The 20943-nt window shown below is 40.2% G+C and overlaps 1 protein-coding gene across 1 annotated transcript in view; it reads right to left on the reverse strand.

Moving 5' to 3' along the window:
* Positions 1-444: 444 nt before the first annotated feature.
* The window catches only part of LOC149170321 (THO complex subunit 3-like), a 209616-nt gene continuing 189117 nt past the window's right edge, over positions 445-20943 (reverse strand). The window contains exons 8-11 of the mRNA XM_089428986.1: positions 1794-1880; positions 1104-1182; positions 850-982; positions 445-659 (exon numbers count right to left, since the gene is read on the reverse strand). Of these exons, the coding sequence (XP_089285112.1) occupies positions 625-659; positions 850-982; positions 1104-1182; positions 1794-1880 (334 nt within the window). The 3' untranslated portion in view covers positions 445-624. The remainder of the gene's footprint in view (positions 660-849; positions 983-1103; positions 1183-1793; positions 1881-20943) is intronic.

Here is a 20943-nt window from a genome sequence, read left to right on the forward strand (position 1 = left end):
CATATTGTGCACCTGCTAATGCCAACATAAGACTAGGCATGGACTTGTCAGTGCCATCCTCCCATGCCATTAGCTAATTTACACGATTTCATATCTCAATTCAGCCACAAATTGAAGAAGGCCAAGCACTTAATGAACCTTTGAAACACTACCTTAGAAAAGTGTTAAATCTCTGTGACAACACTCAAATTAAGCTCAAACAGGAAACCTCATAATTCAAGCTTTATTCACAACCTAACAACTATTTTCCCATCTTACCCTCTTTACAACCTCATCTCTTGAAATTTTACCTATAATCTGGGTATTGCAAGTTATAAAAAGAACATCTGCAGCCTGGCATTGATTTTAAAGTGTCCCATCTAACAGGGACTTGGAACATAACCAACCAATGAACTCCATTGAAAAGATTTAGGTACAGAAGAGGCATGTGCAATCTGCAGTCACTTTTTCAATGTCCGAGTCAAAAACAATGTTCCCCAAAATCTAGTTCTACTCCACTATGGCATAGATAATGATCCAACTTCCATAGTAATTTTATGGTGTAAATCTGACAATAATTATTAGCCTCAAAATGCCGTCTTTGATGAAGCATAACCACATGAGCCAAGTCAACTTAGAGAGAATTTATGGAGTCTCAAAACCAAAAACTCTGAACACACCTGCATCATAAACCAACTGGAATTAGACAACAGATTCTTTTGTCAATTGCAAAAACTGCAATTAAGAAATGGCTTAATTAGGAGATGCCGTCAGCTTCCACAAGTGTATTCATAATTATAGGAAACTAAAAAGGGAAACTGTTCAACAGTTTATCCACCATTAAAAAGAATCATGAAAGTTTATAATAACCTTCATCTTGCATGTACTTATTTTTATCATCTCCAGCAAACGCCAAGAGATTGTATTTGGGATTCCACTCAACACTATTCATGGCTGCTCGACAAGATATTTGATGTACAGTCCGTCCAGTCTGAACATCAGCCTATAACAAAAGATGGCACATTCTTGCTGGTGAAATTTTGTACAAGTTCAACATATATAAGGTCAATAGTTGATATGGCTTGCAATAAAATGATACAGCAATAGTCATAGATGTAGCATACAATATCAATAAAAAGATCCTCACTGGCAGAAGCTATGTATTGCCCATCATGATTGAAGCTGATTGTCCGCACTGGCCACCTGAATAAGGTTTCATATCAATCTTCCAAACGAAACCCAAGTGACACAGAAATTAAAAAATTTCAAATTTATATTGGAAGACCACGGAACAGTGGCAAGAAAAATTTACATTTCTTAGACATCAAGCGACTCGTAATTTGCAAATGATGACAAAAGAAGAGATCCAAAATTCACATAAATGAGACCAGCTCTACATAGAAAAATACAAACTATTCAAATATCCGATCAGCTGAAACCAGATTAACCTTGACAGGAAGCAGACATATACAGCTAGATTATGTTTCATATTGACCAACACATGCCTAAAATAACTACTGTTTGCCTTTTGAAGTGAACACTGAAGGCTGATAGCAACCATTTAAAAATTAATCAGAGGAGGATTGTTGAGTGATAATTTGACAAGATTTCATCTTAGTTGGCCCTAAATAAATGAGAATATTGGTATACTAAACACAAGTGGATCAGTACATGGTGTCACACATACAGCAATGCATCCATGCTAAAAGAACATACAGAATGAACAAGAGAAAACCTAGTTTCAGTTTTAGGCATTCACATCATATTTCTAGGCATGCATTGAAACTTGTAAATTGACCCAGGAGATAACATACTCGAGTTTGGTAAATGTTCGAACACATAACATCTCAGAAAGATCCCAAAGGCTTACAAGGGCATCTGCACTTCCAACAGCAAAGTACCTGCCAGAAAGAAAACAAAATTGTTAAAATCTGTCAGAACTTCTACAAGAGAAAGACTGTGTTTCTCAAAATATCACACTTGGGTGTTTCAACCCTACATTAGAGATTGTGTATCCCTCAGACGATTCCACCTTTATAAAAAAAACTTGCATTTAGACAGACGCTGAGAAATAAATAATCATTAGAAAGCAATAGTAAGGCTTACCCATCCCCTCCCCCACTCCTGCAATGTATGTTTGACTGTAACTCTCTCTCCCGAAACTAAGGTGTCCAAACTTCACATAAGGCATACAGTTTTGGAAGGAATGCTATAATTGAAGGCTAACCTATGCAAATATGAATAAATTATATATGAATCTGAAAATTCAGAGCTCCACAGATTAAGGGCGCATTCAATCCTAACACAGAAGAGATACTTCCAGTATGTCCATCAACAACATATACATCATCCAGGCAAATAGATGAAAGTTAAAAACATACCAGGTGGACATAACATCTACAGAAGTATTTTCACATTGGATGATTCAAAACTCAAAAGATATACTTATCATAGTCAGCTGACCAACAGCCCGAAAATGAAAATAACCCATGAACTGCTTTCTTATGAGCAGATACAGCATCAAGCGACACAATAGAAAACCACTCAACTAAGGGGTCAAAGTCTCATGGAATATCTTATCAAATTTTGGGTATAGAAATACTCTTATTTTAAATTATTCTCTTTTGATTTGATTAAGCATAAGACAGAAGTGATAAAGGTTGACTATGCCAACTGATCCCTCGCTGAATGATCAAAGTTGACAGTGTCAACCTGACCTCCATTATAAACGAGGAACAGTAAGGGTTATGATTCTATTCATTGTATTATTATATCTCTCTCACTAGTGAAAGATAAGAGGTGATGTGGATTGTAAAAAGCTTCTTTCATTAATAAGATAAGTGCAATATCTTCAGCATTAGGTTTTCCTCCGGATCAGTCAGGTTATTTCCAACTATATATCTTGCATTCATTATGGGCTTGTGCATTTGTTTGTTCAGTTACATGTATGTTAATAGCACAAAACTGTTAATTCTGTTATGAATATGTTTAGTAACACTTAAAACCAACGAGCTTAGTTGGGTCAAAACTGAATCCAACATCTAAGGGACCTCATGACTGAACTCACAAGTCCTCTTGTAGCCCAAGAAACACTAGCACTAGACAATTTTCAGTGAACTCCCCACAAGTTCTGTGTGACAAGCCCATTCAGGGAATTTGATTGATAAAAAATCCAATCCAAATAAGTGGATCATCTTCTTAATGACCTTTCCTGAAGCTTTCGATTTAGTATTTTACAAAAGACAATGATAATAATTCCTGTAGACACTATCGAGGCAGATGGTCTAGTCTGCTATCACAATGGTAAAATAAAATAAAATAAAAACTGCCCATTATCAGATATTTTATTTCTGGATGCACAGTATAGGGTTTATTCTATCGACCAACAAATCATATAAACAGAAAAGATATTTTATTGATATGGGACAACTTTGGGATCACAATCTCAGTTATTATAAAAGCTCCAATAGGGCATGTGCTCATGATAAAACTTCAGATATAAGGAAAATAACTGCTCAAATCCAACATATGATTGCCAGCATCACATATCACTTTAGTTTTAATCATTCAATATGATCCGCCATTACTTTTGTCCTGGGTCCCAAATTTAGGGTTTGATCACTGATCCAGAGCCTACTTATCATTAAGATTACCTCTCGGACTGGTTTGGGTTGGCAACACGTGCATATCCTGACCATTGACAATTCATCTATTTATTACTGTGTTTTTGGAATCCTTAATAGGCAATATGAGTAGCATAATGCAGTTCATTGCATCTCCGGAAGAGCTCTCCCAATAATGTACAAAGATTAACGAATTTCATGCATCTATGATAATTTGGTTGTCAATAAACCAAAGACATGTTTTGTATAAACTAGAAACTGAAATTGTTTGTATATAATCTATGGTTCGTTCAATACAAATTATTCAGAAGGACCTAGAGGGCAAACCTGTGACAATAACGGAATGATTTTCCATGTTCTGGGGACATGGACATGTTACCACACAATCTAGCAGGACCCTAAGGAAGGTAAAACTAAGGGACAACTACTAGGCTAAGTGACAACAATGACCCACTGTCACCTCAGTCAAAGTCCCCTGCTTTCTATGGACTTTCACTGATGGGAGGAGTCCCAGTAGGAAGGGAATCACTAAGAATAAAAGGATCAATGATTTAAGTATAGCATGATTCCACCAAGCCCATTCAAGGAGAGACACAACAATGGCTCAATGCTTCAAGGAAGCTAACACACTCTCCAAGAAAGGCTTTAAGAAGAGATCAAAACTTAGGGTTTTAGATATGATGATGGTAATGGGTATTCCTAAGGTCAAGACTCTACGAGATGAGGTAGGACCTCTTACAAAATCTCTATGTGATGATTTTACACTTCCAAAAGGCTCTTTGCTCTCTTTGAGAGACCTAAGAAAGACTTGCACTAGACCTAACGTTTTATGAATAATCGTGAGAAGAAATGCTTTCAAGGTACTCATTACATCAAGGAAACAGATGAGAAAGGGATTCTTGAGATTTATTCCAACAAATACTATGCTCCAATAACCCTCAAGGAAGTCCCCATCATGAGAGGGAAAGACCTAGGTTTTCCCTCTTAGAGTAGCACCTAGGGAAAGAGATTTTATGGATGACACTTGGGCACATGCCCACCAAACTTGGAGCATAGCTAGCCTAGACCATGAGCTTGCTGTTTGGACCCTTGGATTCCCAAAAAATCACCTCCATAAAATTTTGATGCAAGCCCTAGATTTCCACCCTACCTTTAGGGGACTCAAATTTAAGAAGAGAAAATATGGAGAAAGAGGAGTTTGATCCCCAAAATCCTTGGACTATTGACTAGTCCTTTGGGCTTTGGAGTCCTAGATGCATTAGATTGGCCAAATTTTTCTTCAAGGAGGTCAAAAGTTGGTTCCCTAGCTACTCACCTTCAACAATTAACTACTATTTGAATATGGAGTTACATGAAGAAAAATAACATTTCATCACTTGGAACATTCATTGCATGGTATATAATGCATAACATATCCTAGAGCCAAGTTCCAACCACAACTTCCAAAAACTTTCTTCAACAAAATTAGGGCACAATAGCATCTACATTAGTTGCAACAATTACATACATTAGACATTTTCAAGAGAAAATTTTCATCAACACAATAACTTACAACATAATCATGCAATATATCCATCCATATTCAAGAAGTAGCCCCAAGACAAGATATCAACTTAGCTCCAAATATCACTGTGCATCCAAGATACTCCAATCCAAAGAAAACATGAGTTCTTTTACAAGAGAAGAATCCAAGTGATGATGATGAGTTCTCATAAATGAGACTCACTTCTATTTATACGAGTATCTCTAAATCGAATTAGCCTAATGAGCCCCCAAAATTAAAAAATAATGTGCTAAAAACAAGCCTTTGTCATAGGGTGACCAAGTAGCTATCACAAGTTATGAATTAGCCATCCATATGCAAGTCGAGTTGATGACGTCATGATGATGTAGGTTCGTTGGAGTGCCATGTTGAGTCCTCTAAGTTCCATGATGAGAGAGAGGGTTCCAATAAGGATGAATTAGGGGATGGCCCCGAATTTTCCATGAAAATCATCAGATGTGGCCCCAAAGTGGATTTGGCGCACAAATGTTGGTCTCATGGGTCTCTAGATGAAAGAAAAGCTTATACAATGCTCCAAATGAGGGCTCTGATGATGGTGCCTACCATCCCAAGTCTCAAACGTGAGACAATCCTCCTTTGGGCATTGGATCAGTTGCCATGATCTGGTCATGTTAAGCTGATCGGGGCACATTGGTCCAAGTGCATCATCTCGCAAATAATGTGGGGCAATCAACAAACTGTTGAAGGCACTGAAGGTGCCCATGGCATGAAATGATGCTCTAACACATGATGGAGTCCCATGGCTCTCAATGCATCCCCTAGGGGTGTCAATATGATCCTCTGGTGGGCTTGGGCCCCAATTAAGTTGCCCAACCCATGATGAAACCACCTTCCAATTACATATAAGATCCAATACGCTTCCTCACCATCAGGTACAGTAAATCATTAATGCATCTAAGTGAACCAAGCTTGTTAATCAAGGGCACATTGAGACTTCATAATGGGTTTCCCTTCCAAATTTGGGGCTTTAAGCTTGTAATAGTGTTACCTCCCTAGGTAGGAATGGCTATTAAGGTGTTCCCAACCTCTAAAGGGAAAGATAAGTCCAAGGTACATCCTTCAATTAATAGGGGTCATGTGGATAATGATGAGGTGGATAGGGACGCAAGAGTCTCAAAGCCAAATGCCATGGATCCAAGGATGGTAATGATGAGGGATGTCCACATATCTAGGTGTATGGATGTAGGAGGGAGAAATCGTGGATACATGAGTTACCCCAAACTTTGTTTTTCCACCCTTTTTCATTTTCCTTTTTCCTTTTCTTGATTTTTCTTTGTATTACTGCCCATGCCTCCAGGGGATGAGGACATGTTGTGTATGATATAAGCAGTTATTACCCTCTTAAGGTGGGGCAGTCATCGCCCACCAGGGGTTGGGACGTGCATGGGTTCCTCAATGATGTGGGGGTACTCATGCAACCCTAAGAACTATTGAGAAATCTAGGGCAGCTAGATTAAGGGTGATTTCTCACTACTTTGATAACAACTTGTGCTATTCTTTTACTTCAACTTGTAGTTCTTATGATTATTAGCTTCTTCTTATGGTGTTATTATAGTTTTCTAGTCATCAAACAACCATCAAACAAATGAAGATCAATAGAACACAGTAGACACAAGATATAAGATGCTAGCCAAGGCCAAAACCTCTCATAGAGAGGAAAACCCACAAGTAATTCTTCTCTTCTTATAGAATCTTCGAATGATGAATTCCAAGACCATTAGACCCAAGACTAGACCCCTCCAAGATCAAGTCAACATTCCTTCTAGATGACCAACATATTTTGTCCTTCCAGCAACTTCAACCCTAGCAACTTTCTGCAACTTCGACCCCAGCGACAATTTTGGCCTTCACTGCAGGTCTGCAATTTTTGGCCCTTCTGTAGTAGCTGCAATTTTGCACGTGTTGGATAGAGAGGCTAATTTATGCCTCCTTACTCCTTCGCTTGGCTTACTTCTTCTTTCTTGAACAAATGGATGATATGGCTTGCCTTTTGATTACATATTTTTGGCCTTCCTTAAAATTTGGTAGTGCATTGAGTACACAAGAGGTCATCTCTGGATTTGACATTGTTTCTCCTAGCTCTTGTAGTTAATCTTTAATTTGAGATACTTTCATGAGATATGGTGCTACCCCTTCTTCTTTTGATACTTTTATTTTGTATAATTCAGTTCTTAAAGATGTTATTTCCCCAACTATACTTACAAAGTATAACTCTCCCAACTTGTCATAGATTTCTTTCATGTCTTCAATTTTGATACAAAGGGAATGAGAGAATCCTTGATAGATTCAATGAAAGTTCTTTGAGCCCTTATTTCTCCTTTCGTATATTTTGATGATGCTTGAGATTGTTCTTGAGGAAGCTTTCTGATGGAGCCCTTGACATACTAAAAAACTTCATTTTTTGTGAGAATCAAATCTATTCTCTTCTTCCATGCAAGGTAGTTTGATGTCCCAACAAGTTTATTGTTCTCCTTGCAGAAAGTAGTCATTTGATTTGTAGGTTGAGACATAAATATAAACTACTTACTTGATAAATGAAGATGCTTCCTTGAAGATGATGTCTTCCACTAGATGCTTCCTTGATGATGATGTCTTCTTGTGAGCTTTATAAGGAGAGATGATCTTCCTTCTTCAAAATGATAGTGCTTGTTCTCTTCAATATGAGGGAGATCACTTCAATTCCTTTGATGATGAGTGGTTTCTCATTACTTTGATAACTGCTTGTGATATTCTTTTACTTCAGCTTATAGTTCTCATGATTATTAGCTTCTTCTTCTAGTGTTATTATATTTTTCTAGTCATCAAACAACTATCAAACAAATGAAGATCAATAGAACATAGTAGACACAAGATATAACTTGTTAGCCAAGGCCAAAACCTCTACTAGAGAGGAAAACCCACAAGTAACTCTTCTCTTCTTATAGAATCTTCGGATGATGAATTCCAAGACCATTAGACCCAAAACTGAGACCCCTCCAAGACCAAGTCAACCTTCCTTCTAGATGAGCAACAAATCTTGTCCTTCTAGCAACTTCAACAACCTCAACCCTAGAAATTTTCTGCAACTTCGACCCCCAGCAACAATTTCAGCCTTCACTACAAGTCTGCAATTTTCGGCCCTTCTGCAATAGCTGCAATTTTGCATGTGTGGGATAGAGAGGCTAATTTATGCCTCCTTATTCCTTTGCTTGGCTTGCTTCTTCTTTCTTGAACAAATGGATGATGTCTTGCCTTTTGATTAGAAATTTTTGGCCTTCCTTGGAGATCTGAACTTTCGTCCTATATAGCTGCAAAAACCTTAGCTTCCTCTTCGCACATGTGAGAAAGATTGTGTTGATTTGGGGTAGCATCAGATGTGCTCTAGCCACGAAAATTGGTGGAGAGGCTAAAGCACATGAGATCTCCAATACCTAGAAATGGTTTGGGCAGATTCTAAACAGTTTGAGAGATATTAAAATAATTAATCTTTTTAATGATGTCCCTAAGTCTAAAATTAGGGAAAATAAAATATTAATGTGAATTAATATAAAGATGTGTTAGAAGGGTCCAAAAGCCATGGATCAAGCCAGAATTAATCTTAGCCGTTGATTAGGGACTTAATCTCGGTCGTTGAATTGTCAACGAGAAAAGTATAAGAGGAGGCTTAAGGGTCACTTGGAGAATACACCAAGAGTTGATCAAGATTTCGATTTTCTAGGGCAAGGTTTGTTGAGGAAGTCGAAAGAGTGATCAGAGTTGCAGCTGAGGGGCAGTGAATACAGAAGCAGAGAGGCATAGATAGTACCAGGAGGATTAGCGTAGAAGCTGGGAGAGAGGGATGCAGAGCTAGCCAGAGGTTCACGTAGAGCCAGCCAGGGCTCACGCAGAGACAGCCAGGGGCTGCACAGTGCCTCAGAGAGCCAGCGTGGGTGACGCAGAGGCTCTAAGGGCTAACGCAGTGCCTCCAAAGGCTGACACAGGGCGAGCTAGGGTGACGTTGGGTAGACACTGGGCAGACGATGGGCCAAAAAGGGCTGATGTTGGGGTTTTCGTGGGGCAGATTAGAGCTGGGACCTGTCGAAGTGTTTATCCTAGGTTTCAGCCGAAACATGTCTTCGACTGAGAGGTACTACTGCCGAGATTATTCTCTGTTGGGTGAGCCGGTTTTGGCACCAGATTGTATTCTGAAACTGATTAATAATTAAAACCCTTAGATAGCTGCATCGGTTTTCCCACATTGGGTTTTTCCGGGGGCATTGGTCCAAAAACAATGGTGTCACTTGTGTGCTTGTTTTGTTTCCTTCAGTTGACGATCTGTAATGTGTTGAGCATGTACTTGTATTTATTTTCAGTATTTACATGGTAAATAACTTGTTAATTAATCAGAACAAGTAGGCAGAAATAAATCAAAAAAGTACATGAAGGGTTTCTAACAGTTAGACTTAGAAATTCCAACATGGTATCAGAGCGTGGTTGCAGATCACAGGAGAACTGAGGACATCAACTGAGCAAAGCAGCAGCAGCAGCAGCAGAAATAGCTATCCCGAGTGACAAAAGTTGTTCCTAGCAGGAAAGCAGCAAGGAAGGGGTGACGCAATGCCTGCGTCATCAACTTTGAGCCGGGAAGAGGATCAACACAGTGGCAGAGGGGAGCAGATTCGACCTACACAATGCCCAGTCATCTTTCTCAATAAGGAAGGATTGACGCTCGTGGCCAGGAGGTGCGGATTTTGCTGGTGTCGGGATTGCGCAGAGCCTAGAATCTCTAACCTTCAATTTTTTGGGGCTTAGGAAGCTGTGGGTAAGTTGCAGAGTGAAGTTGGTAGGGTATTATGGTCAGAACAGTACCTAACAAGGCAAGACCAAGGAGGAGGGAATTGCTACCGAGGATTTCTAGCCAAGAAATCCGGATCAGTGGTGCAGTTGCACTAACAATCGGAGTGGGGGCATCTCGACATTGGCAGAAGGGTTTCCACGAGGGAAATCGAGGCTCAAAGGGAGTCACACCAAGAACTTCTAGGAGGGAAGTAGAGGAGCAACGAGATGGCAGTGAATGGGGTAAGAGACCAGGACAGACTAGACAAAGCCTCAAACTGCGTAGTCTGGAAGGCCAGAATCTTGTCCATTCTAGACAGGAATCGTGTCAAGCACTTCGCCTTGAGGACAATAGTGGTCCCAGTTGACCCGGGTAATAACGATAAGTACGAGAATGCAATGGCGAGGGCTAAGAGCATCATCCTTGATGGGGTCAAGGACCATATAGTACCACATATTGCCAAGAAGAATACGGCAAATGAGATGTGGGAGGCCCTAAAGAAATTGTATCAGCATACTTCCGTGCAGAGGAAGATGCTACTAGAAAATCAGTTGCGGTCATACCAGATGCAGAAGGGAGAATAGATCGACACCTTCGTCGGTCGATTCAAGGAGATCTGCGATCAGCTGACTTCCATAGGGGCCACGCCGGATCAAGAATTGATGGTGAGAACAGCCCTGAAAGCAGTCTCTGAAGACTGGGAGGTGTTTCTCCAAAGCATATTGGGCAGGGCGACCCTTCCAGATTGCGAGGAAATGTGGGCAACTCTTCGCCATGAAGAGATTAGAAGACTGACCAAGGCAAGAAGCAGCAGCAAGGGGGTCAGAATCAAGAAAGAGGAGGAGGTGGATGTCGTCCTAGCATCTAAGGGAAAGTAAGAGAAACGGAAGAAGAAGGACCTCTCCAAGGTCTAATGCTTCAACTGTGGGGAACTGGGTCACTATGTGAGCCAGTGTCCGAGGAAGAAGAGCAAAGGAGAGGCTTCCGAGACCAAGGTTGCGCCCGCAAGGGCGAAGAAGGAAGTGGAGACAGATGATGACTGTGCCATGAGTGCTCACACGCCACTTGAGTAGAAATGGGGAGACATTGAGTTGTAGTCAAACAGACTACAGGCGATGAGGGGTAGGATCCTCGAGGTACCCAGCCTCTTTGATTATACCTTGCTACGAGAGCCCTGAAGTACTGGCGGATGTCAATAGAGACGGATGCGGATGAAGCGACAGAGGGAGCTACAGTGTTTCCCAGGACAACATGAGGCAGCAATGCGAGATGCATGGAGTTGTTGCAACATCGCAGAGGTCAGAGAAGGGGCACTTGTCAGCGACAGAGGGAGTTTCAGCATCGAGGGTGTCTCTAGCCTGACAGAGATGTCAGATTTGGGAGATCAGTTACTTACTTCTCAGTAACTGAGTTGCAGTGCAGCAGTTAGCAGTGGTAGTGCTATGGGCAGCACGATGCAACATGATGAGAGGGGTTGTCGTATGGATGCAGCAGTGGCAGTGGTAGGGCCATGGGTAGCAGTACATGATGCAGCAGTACAAAGGATGTTGGGCAGCAGGCCTAGCATCAGCACCAAGACCGATGTCGGATGATCAGGGTGATGCTCAGTGAAGAGTATTACTAGAGCACAGTCCTTGCTAAGAGGGAGTGTTGATTTGGGGTAGCATCAGATGTGCTCTAGCCACGAAAATTGGTGGAGAGGCTAAAGCACATGAGATCTCCAATACCCAGAAATGGTTTGGGCAGATTCTAAACAGTTTGAGAGATATTAAACTAATTAATATTTTTAATGGAGTCCATAAGTCTAAACTTAGGGAAAATAAAATATTAATGTGAATTAATATAAAACTGTGTTAGAACTTAGAAGGGTCCAAAAGTCATGGATCAAGCCAGAATTAATCTTAGCCGTTGATTAGGGACTTAATCTCGGTCGTTGAATTGTTAACGAGAAAAGTATAAGAGGAGGCTTGAGGGTCATGTGGAGAATACACCAAGAGTTGATCAAGATTTCGATTTTCTGGGGCAAGGTTTGCTGAGGAAGTCGAAAGAGTGATCAGAGTTGCGGCTGAGCGGCAGAGAATACAGAAGCAGAGAGGCAGAGATAGTACCAGGAAGATCAGCGCAGAAGTCGGGAGAGAGGGACGCAGAGCCAGCCAGAGGTGCACGCAAAGCCAGCCAGGGCTCATGCAGAGGCATCCCGGAGCTGAGCAGTGCCTCAAAGAGCCAGTGTGGGTGACACAGAGGGTCTAAGGGCTGACGCAGTGCCTCCAGAGGCTGATGCAGGGCGAGCAAGGGTGACGCTGGGCCAGAAAGGGTTGACGTAGTCCCTAGGGGCTAACGCTGGGGTTTTCGTCGGGCAAATTGGAGCTGAGAGCTGTCGGAGTGTTTATCCAGGGTTTCAGCCGGAACATCTATCTTCGACTGAGAGGTACTACTGTCAAAATTATTCTCTATTGGGTGAGCCAGTTTTGGCACCCAGATTGTATTCTGAAACTGCTTAATAATTAAAACCCTCAGATAGTTGCATCGGTTTTCCCGCATTGGGTTTTTCCGAGGACATTGGTCCAAAAACAACGGTGTCACTTGTGTGCTTGTTTTGTTTCCTTCATTTGATGATCTGTAATGTGTTGAGCATGTACTTGTATTTATTTTCAGTATTTACATGGTAAATAACTTGTTAATTAATCAAAACAAGTAGGCAGAAATATATCAGAAAAGTACATGAAGGGTTCCTAACAGTTAGACTTAGAAATTCCAACAGATTGACTCAAAAACTTTAGATTTTGTTGTCTTCTAGTCCTTGTCTTGCCCTTCACTCCTCTTTCTTGCTCTTCTACTTTTGATCGAACTTCTTAGATTATCTATTTAAATGATCTTGAGTGTCTTGTATATATAGGCTTCTAAGGAGGTTGAATAGCCCTTAATGAGGCTGACTTCTTCATTGTAGGCTAACTTGGTCTTGGAGGAACATTTTGACATAACTTTGACTCTAATAAATTCTTTTAACATGATACAAGATGCCCAATATGGTCTATTACATATAACAATGAATATTTTGACTCCTTGCCTCTAATGACAAACCCTATGTTAATTTTAGGTGTGTTCTATGCTTAGCGCAATTTACTTCAATTTTCCATATTAGCTCAATATCAATTCCAGATTAGCAATCACATTTAGCATGATAGTAAAATACAGATAGAACATAAACATAAATCATAGAAGAACAAGCCAAGACAAGAAGACACAAGATGTGGCGCCAGCCAGGGACAAACCCCAATGTGGGGAAACCCTTGATCAATTCTTCTTATGTTCTTCAAAAATTCAGCAAAGAGAAAGAGATAGTACATATACATCAGAAGTCAACATTTTGACTTGACAAAATGTTGAGCAGAGATCTTCACTATGAAGACAACACATGATGTAGTTGATCTCAACTCCGGTGAAGACCTACTGCTTCAACTAATCCTACAAGGTCACTCCATCACCATGTTGCACCCATCACTATGTTGCGCCTCGTCATCATGCTGCACCTCATCATCATGCTACACCCATCATTGTGCTGCACCCAATCATTGTGCTACTCCCATCACAGAGCTCCACCCAATCATTACTATGTTGCATCTATCATTATGTTGCATCCTTCATGCTGCACTATGTATACTGTAATACATCATCATCATCATGTTGCACCCATCATCAACAAGTTGCTACAATACATCATGTTGTTGCTATACATCCATGCCCATCATCACAGTTTTGCACCATGCTGCACCCATCCTCACTGTCACCTATCACATCATTATGTTACACCATTGTTATTATGCACTATGTTGCAACATTCATCATGTTGCACTATGCATCACTATGTTGCACCACTATGATTGTTCACTATGTTGCACCATACTGCACCATGCTGCCCACATCATGTTGTCACCTATCACACCATGTCCATCATCACCGTGTTGTACACTGCAATACTGTCATGGGACAGCCTTAGTTGCTTGCTATGGCTTGCAGCCTAGCAAAGCAGCTAGCTGTAGCAACCCTTCAAATCAAGCTCATCACCAATATGCCCAGACAGTCCTTAATTAGGCCACGTTGTCATCTACAACAATGTGACATCATGACAGCAATACAAGACTACTAATGGGCCTCTCTTAACAGCAGGTAAGGGCTGCGTAATAAGTCTTCCTCCATGACAGCTTCTAAACAATGATAGTCCTTTTCTTCCACACTGGAAGTTCCACTACCAAGGGCTCCTTCTGCTTGCTGCGTATAAGAGCTTTTTTTGCCAGCATATAGGAGACTTTGACTGTGTATAAGGGTCAGCAATTTGGGCTCTTTAGAACAGCGAATTAGGGCACATAAAACCCTCTTTAAACTGCGACTTAGAACAGTTTGATAGGGCAGCATTAAGGCTTTATTGGGGCAGCATTAGAAGCCTATCTTCATCACTGTTTTTAGGCTTCTTCCATAACTACATTAGAGTCTAGGGCATCCTCTAAGGCAGCGTATTATATTCTTCCATGACTGCGTTTAGGAGGCTTCAACGTTAGGGCTTTATTTCCATGCCAGCGTAGGTGTTTCAACATGATAACAATAAGGCTTCTTACATGGCTGCATTAGGCTTCTCCATTAGGGCAACGTAGAGCCTTGTTTAGGACAGTGTAGAGCCTTCTTCGTCACAGCTTCTAAGGCATCTCCTATTAGGGCAACGTATCACCTAGGGCACTCTCTCTAGATCTCATCTTCATCAAACCCAAAACAAAATGAAGAGAGATCACAAGCGTGTATGTGACAAATGACTTAAAATCCTCTTCTATTTATACTAAAACGTGGAGGATAAGTGGGGGCAATTTGGTTGCTGGCCAACCTTGAGGAATTGCCCCATAACACAAATAAATTCATATCTCCATGAATACATGTCGGAAATGGATGATCTTTAGATCAATCCTACACCTCTCGACGAGAAGAATCCAAGAAAAATATCAGCTGCCATGAATAAGAAGACCCACATGGAGTTTGGCCCTAGTTGCCAATTTTAACACCCTAGAAGCGCACAATGGGTGCTTTGACCTAAAAACAAATTGACCTTGAGCATGAAACCCATGCTATAAAATAACAATAGTAATTTTCTTTCTCTTTTACATCAAATACATAAAATCAAGAATAAAATATTATGAAGACCGAATCTAGTTACATATTTCAACAAGAACCATGATGATAGCCATAATGAAGGGGTTGAACTCATGTTTGGTTTTTTCCCACGTGCTATTTTAATTGTTGAAATTTCTAAGTATTACCTGTTAGAAATTTTATTTGTATTCTCTGGTTTATTTCTCCTACTTGCTAATTACGAACAAGTTATTTAAACATATAAATATTGAAATAAACACAATACAGTCTCAACCATCTACAAATCAACAGCTGAAAGAAAACAAAAACACAAGTGCAACCATTAATTTTGGACAACTCATCCCCGGAAAAACCCAATGTGGGAAAACTGGTGCAGCAATTATGAGGGTTTATTATAATGCAGTGTTTCCTTGAGTACAACTAGGTGACAAACTGGCTCACCCAACAAATAAAAACAACCGGCAGTAATACCTCTCTATTCGGAAACAGGGATTCAGAAAACATGTCCCACAGAACCCTCTCCAGCAACTTTGAAGCACTGCGTTGGCCCTTCTGGCCTCTGTGTCAGCCTCAAAACCCTCTGCATCAGCCCTCTGAGGCACTGCGCAGCCTCTGGAACCCTCTGCATCAATCCTGTTGTTCTCTGCATGGATGACGTAGGCCCTCTAGCCTCTGCGTTGTCTCTGTTGGGCTCTGTGTGGCCTGCTCTGGCTTTTATGCCTATCTCTCTACCTCTGTGTTGGTCTTTCAGCACTATCTCTACCTCTCTGTCCAATACTCACTACCCCTCGTTGTTGATCACCGATTCGACTTTGCTTAGAAACCCTGCTCTAGCAAATCGAATGATTGATCACTCTGGTGTATCTCCAATTGACCCTCAAGCCTCCTCTTATACTTTTTCTATTGAGTCTTCAACGGCCGAGATTAAATCTCTAATCAACAGCTAAGATTAGATTTGGCTTGATCCATGTCTTTTAGAACATTTTCACCCAGTTTTATATTAATACCCAATAATATTTTCATTTTCCTAAGTTTAGACTTAAGCACCCATTAAAAATATTAATCATTTTAATATCTCTCTAACTGGGCAAAATTTCCCCAAACCATTTATGGGTCTTGGAGATCTCATGTGCTTTAGCCTCTCCACCAATTTCCATGACTAGAGCACATCCAATGCTACCCCAAATCAACATTAATGTCCCAAACATCTTTTGTATTTTATAATATCCTTTTCTTTTGTTTCTTGCTTGTGGCCATAATACGCTTTTAACATTCTTTGAGTTGCCTCAACCTCCGAGTGTGATGTCCCCAACCACTTAGGAAGCATATGACAGAGTCCGTTAGCCTAATATGGTTCCCATAGGCTAAAGTTTGGAAAATTTAATAAGGGGCCATGATTCGCAAAGGGAGACATTATAAATGTCTAAGGGGTGAAAAGGGGGACACTTCCTAGGCAATTGAAATGTCACTTTAATTTTATTAAAGTGAAAAGATTATAAAGTGACTTTATAGAAGTTAATGTTGGAAATACTACAAAGGGGGTGAATCAGTGTTTCCTTAATTTTTCACAATTGGTTAGTTTTTTCAAATATCCAAAATATAAACCAAAACAACGTTACATCAATGACAAAACACAAAATATATCGTCAAAACAAGCTTTGTTATGTATGGTTACATACACATTTACCAGCTGAACAAGAAGGAAGTACAAGTCTCCCCAAGGGTTTACCAGCAAAGCTGGAAGGAAGCAAATGCTCCCTGAATGGGTTTGGGCTCCCATACCAGGGACAATGACCCAATTACAAACTGCCACTTGAACTGTTACTGCTGTTGCTACCACTAACCACTCTTACTGTCACTGCGGCTACGACTGCTCCAACTGTCCATTGTTGTTGTCACTATCTACTGCTCCACCTGTTGCCACAACGTCTCTGATGTCCATTGTTGTTACTGCCATCAATCACCTATCACGTCATGTTTCACAAGATCACTGTCATGCACCTAGGATAATTGCTATGCACCATGTCACTGTTAAAGATAAGAGTGTTGTCATTGACATCAAGATACTGCCAGTCAGATCAAACGAGAGCCACTGTCACATATATCAAGAACATCGTTGCACAACATATATCAGGGTTGCTGCCATACAAGTTCTGTCATCAAGGTTAAAGTTGTCATCAAGAGACTTCTGTATCAACTCTGCCTTTGTCAATATCTTCTCTGCTATCACAACACTACAAGTACTGTCCCTGACATACACACAAACTCTTGATACAGAAATGATGTCATGTGTATATAAGACTCAAACAAAAGTCCACTAAGGAGCAATCTTTATTCCGATTTTGTTCAATTGAGGAGGTTTTTTTTTTTTTAAATTACAATTTATGCTTTTGTGTAGTTGCAACAAAAACCCTAGTCTGCCACAGAATATCATCAAGGTTCACTGTCATTTATATCTTTCTGATATCAGTCACGTGTATCATAGAATAGGATCACTGTCATGTGTCGTTTGTCTCATATACATCACACGCCAAGTATCATTACTGTCATCATGAATAAGGACATTGTATTTATGTATTTATCTACATCACACTTTCATGATCTATATGTCACTGTCACAAACCATTCCTTTGTCAAGCCTTCTCATTTACATTGATGTCCATACTTGTTCATGCCATTAAACTCTAGGCATTGTCCTATACTCAGTGAATCTGTCATATCTTACAACATCTATATTCTGTCCACATAAACTACTATAAATTCCATTACTTCCTTTTCAAGGTATCAATAACAATAGTCGATGAACATCTAAAGACACAGTCAACAACATACGTGACTTCAGTAACTTGATATTCCTAGCCTTAATGTAAGATGGTTATTCAGGTGTCTCACAAGGTAGTCCAACAACTTCTCAAAAATGTTTCCAGAGAAAAATTACCAGGACTGTCGAGGTGCTCAGGAAGAAAAGGCTACCAATGTTACCTCAGTCAATTGAACATATTCCACCCCAATGCTTCCAGGAGTATGATGAGAGACCTTCCAGAGGTTACTTGCAAATTAATGCTTCAGCGCTTACGTAGTCACTATTCAAGGAATGAATACACCATATAGGCCATACACAAACTTTCAAAATATTTTAAGAAGGTTTGCGGTAGGTTACTCAGATTACTTCCATAGGTCTGTGATAATACAAGATCCCGATCAAGTGATATTGCTCCTGCTACATAAAGGTATGCCGAGAATGCAAGAGTTAGCCTAAATGTCAACAGAACCACAGAACAATGCCTGGATATACAATCCTTCAATTCGATATTCCTGTTGCTGCTTAAATCCCCAGGTCGAACTCTTCAGGACTAGGGCAGCATATCACTCCACTGGTTCTTTCCGCCAAACATGTGATTTCACATTCAAAAATGCTACACTTGTTCCACCAAAACAATGTTGTAAAATTTGTAGTATCCTTTCAACAGTTCCGTACCTTAAGATGTCCAAACATTGCTCAAAGGACAGCTCTTAATGAGTGTCAAGACCTACAGGAGAAGTGAAGTGCTTGATTGCATCAATTGTGGTTGGATTAGACTACCTGTAACAAGCCAAACGAATCCAGAAACTATAACCAAAAGCCACCAATTCATGTACCCTTCAAAGTTCCCTAAATATGGCCTCTTCGTCTAATTTTTCTCTGCTCCACAGGGCTGATGATTTTCTCAGAGATGTGCGTTAACTGCTCAGAAAAACAAGGTCCATAAGTCTTTTCACACAAATCCCCTACAATTGAAATGTACAGGGAGTTTCCTTTTGCCAACGTTCACAGGAAAAGAGCACAGAGGTTAACAAGGTCGCGGACCACCAATGAAAATAATCATAAACTCCTCTTGTGCTAGATCAGCATTTTGAACAAGGCCACAGATACAAGTATGAGCATAAGGAGGCATTTAATCCATAGTTGAGTCCCACCTACAAAAACAAAGGAAACCCAACGAATCCCTTTCAAAACAAAATGTAACCCTTCCAGAATTTTCTCCCACATTAGATCTGCATATACTTCGTTCTAAAACCATCTATCTGGAAGCAAATGAGACCCATGCATCTTCGTTGTTGCACAAAGATTCAGAACTGGCCGCGGAGGTAAACTCCAAACACCTGCAAAGATCATATTTTTTAAAACCGGAACCGGTGACTGGACCGGTCCACCTAATGAACTGGTGTACCGACCGGAACCAATCTAACCGGGACTGGTTTGGTCTAAACGAACCGGTTTTAGAAAAATACATTAAATAATTAATTTTTAATGAAACAAAACTATTTTTAAGATTTAAAACCATGATTAGCCAATAGAGACAAAATATGCAAAGTTTACTCATTTATATACCACGTAAAGGTGAATATATCAAAATGGCACCGAGTGCAATACATATCATCAACAAAATAGAAAAATACATAAGCAATGAGGCTCTAAATGGCCTATAAAGTCCAAAAACAAAGCTGCAAGCTATGAGGCCATTGGCCTACTACAAGTCTACAGTGTACACATGATCAATCATCAAGTTCATGACCACTACTAGCCACAAGATCATCATCAGGAGCTACATAGACATCATCTGGTTCAGAGTCTGAGGATGCCTCAACCTGATCTGCAAGCTCAATATCAATGCCACCATAACAATAGAAGTGGACCTAATGGAAGCACGAGTTTGTCGACCTGCATGACTAGTGTCTTCCATTGGTTCTTTTTCTTTCCTTGATGCCGCTACTAATCCTGGTTCTGATGACACCACATAATCTGCTTCATCCCCCGCTAAAGCCATGTCGATATCAAAATTAGCCTCAAACACGGGTTCTTCAGTCTCCTCCACCCATTCTGATGTTGGATCAATATTGTCCAACACAATGGAATCTAGATCAGGAGTTTTGCTCATCATTTGGAGCTCCGATTGCATTTATTGTTTACCCCCAAACCATGAAATCCTGAAAACCATTAAGTCTGCTGAATTTTGAGTGAAATCTAAAATTCTAGTTTCTCCATATGAAATCCAATGAGGTCGAAACCACTTGCAAACATCCTGAGTCATTTCATGGTAATGTTAAAAATTTAAGTAAAAGGATGAAAATGAAAATTAAAGGAAATGTCACTTTTACTTTAAAAAATTAACATTACCATTAATTGCCAACATTGTTAGGGTTGAAATGTGTCAGGAAAATGAGAGGGTAGGCATGTTTTTCTTGGAGGTACTATTTTTGGAGGAAAACAACCCCAAAATTCCCTCAAAACAGCTTCAAAACTCACAAAAATACATTTTGTGGGGGTTATACTTGCCTGGCAATAAACCGGCCGGTTTGAACACAAACCGGTTGGTTCAGTCCTAAACCGGCCGGTTAGGACCGGTTAGCTCCAATTTTTGGCCAAACAGGGTGTCTGACCGGGTTTTTTGACCAGTTCCAACCGATGGGCCTGCTAACCGGCCGGTTAGACCAGTAACCGATTAGCTAGGCCGGTTTTGAATACTATGCCAAAGATATCACTACCAAATGAATCCAAAAGTAATATCATAGCCCACTACTTTTGAAACCAGCAAGTTCCTCAACTCAGACCTTGATAATCATTTGAGGGAGAGGTTGTCTTTATATAGATTTGGAAGAACATTTCTAGAGAGGCCAACTAGAGAATCAAGAAGGGAAATTTTCAAATTTTATTTTAGGCAAACATGGTACCTTTGAAGAGAAAACTAATTTCGAATTTTTAGAGCCATTTTTTTTTTAGTTTGGGCCATTTTAGATATTGACTTTACTTCAAGATTTTGGATCATGATTATTTGTTGGACCTCCATGAATTAATAATTCCAAAT

This window comes from Pinus tabuliformis, chromosome 4_2 (assembly GCF_031772625.1).
Source record: "Pinus tabuliformis cultivar Carrire ecotype Pingquan chromosome 4_2, CPIR1, whole genome shotgun sequence".
NCBI lineage: Eukaryota > Viridiplantae > Streptophyta > Pinopsida > Pinales > Pinaceae > Pinus > Pinus tabuliformis.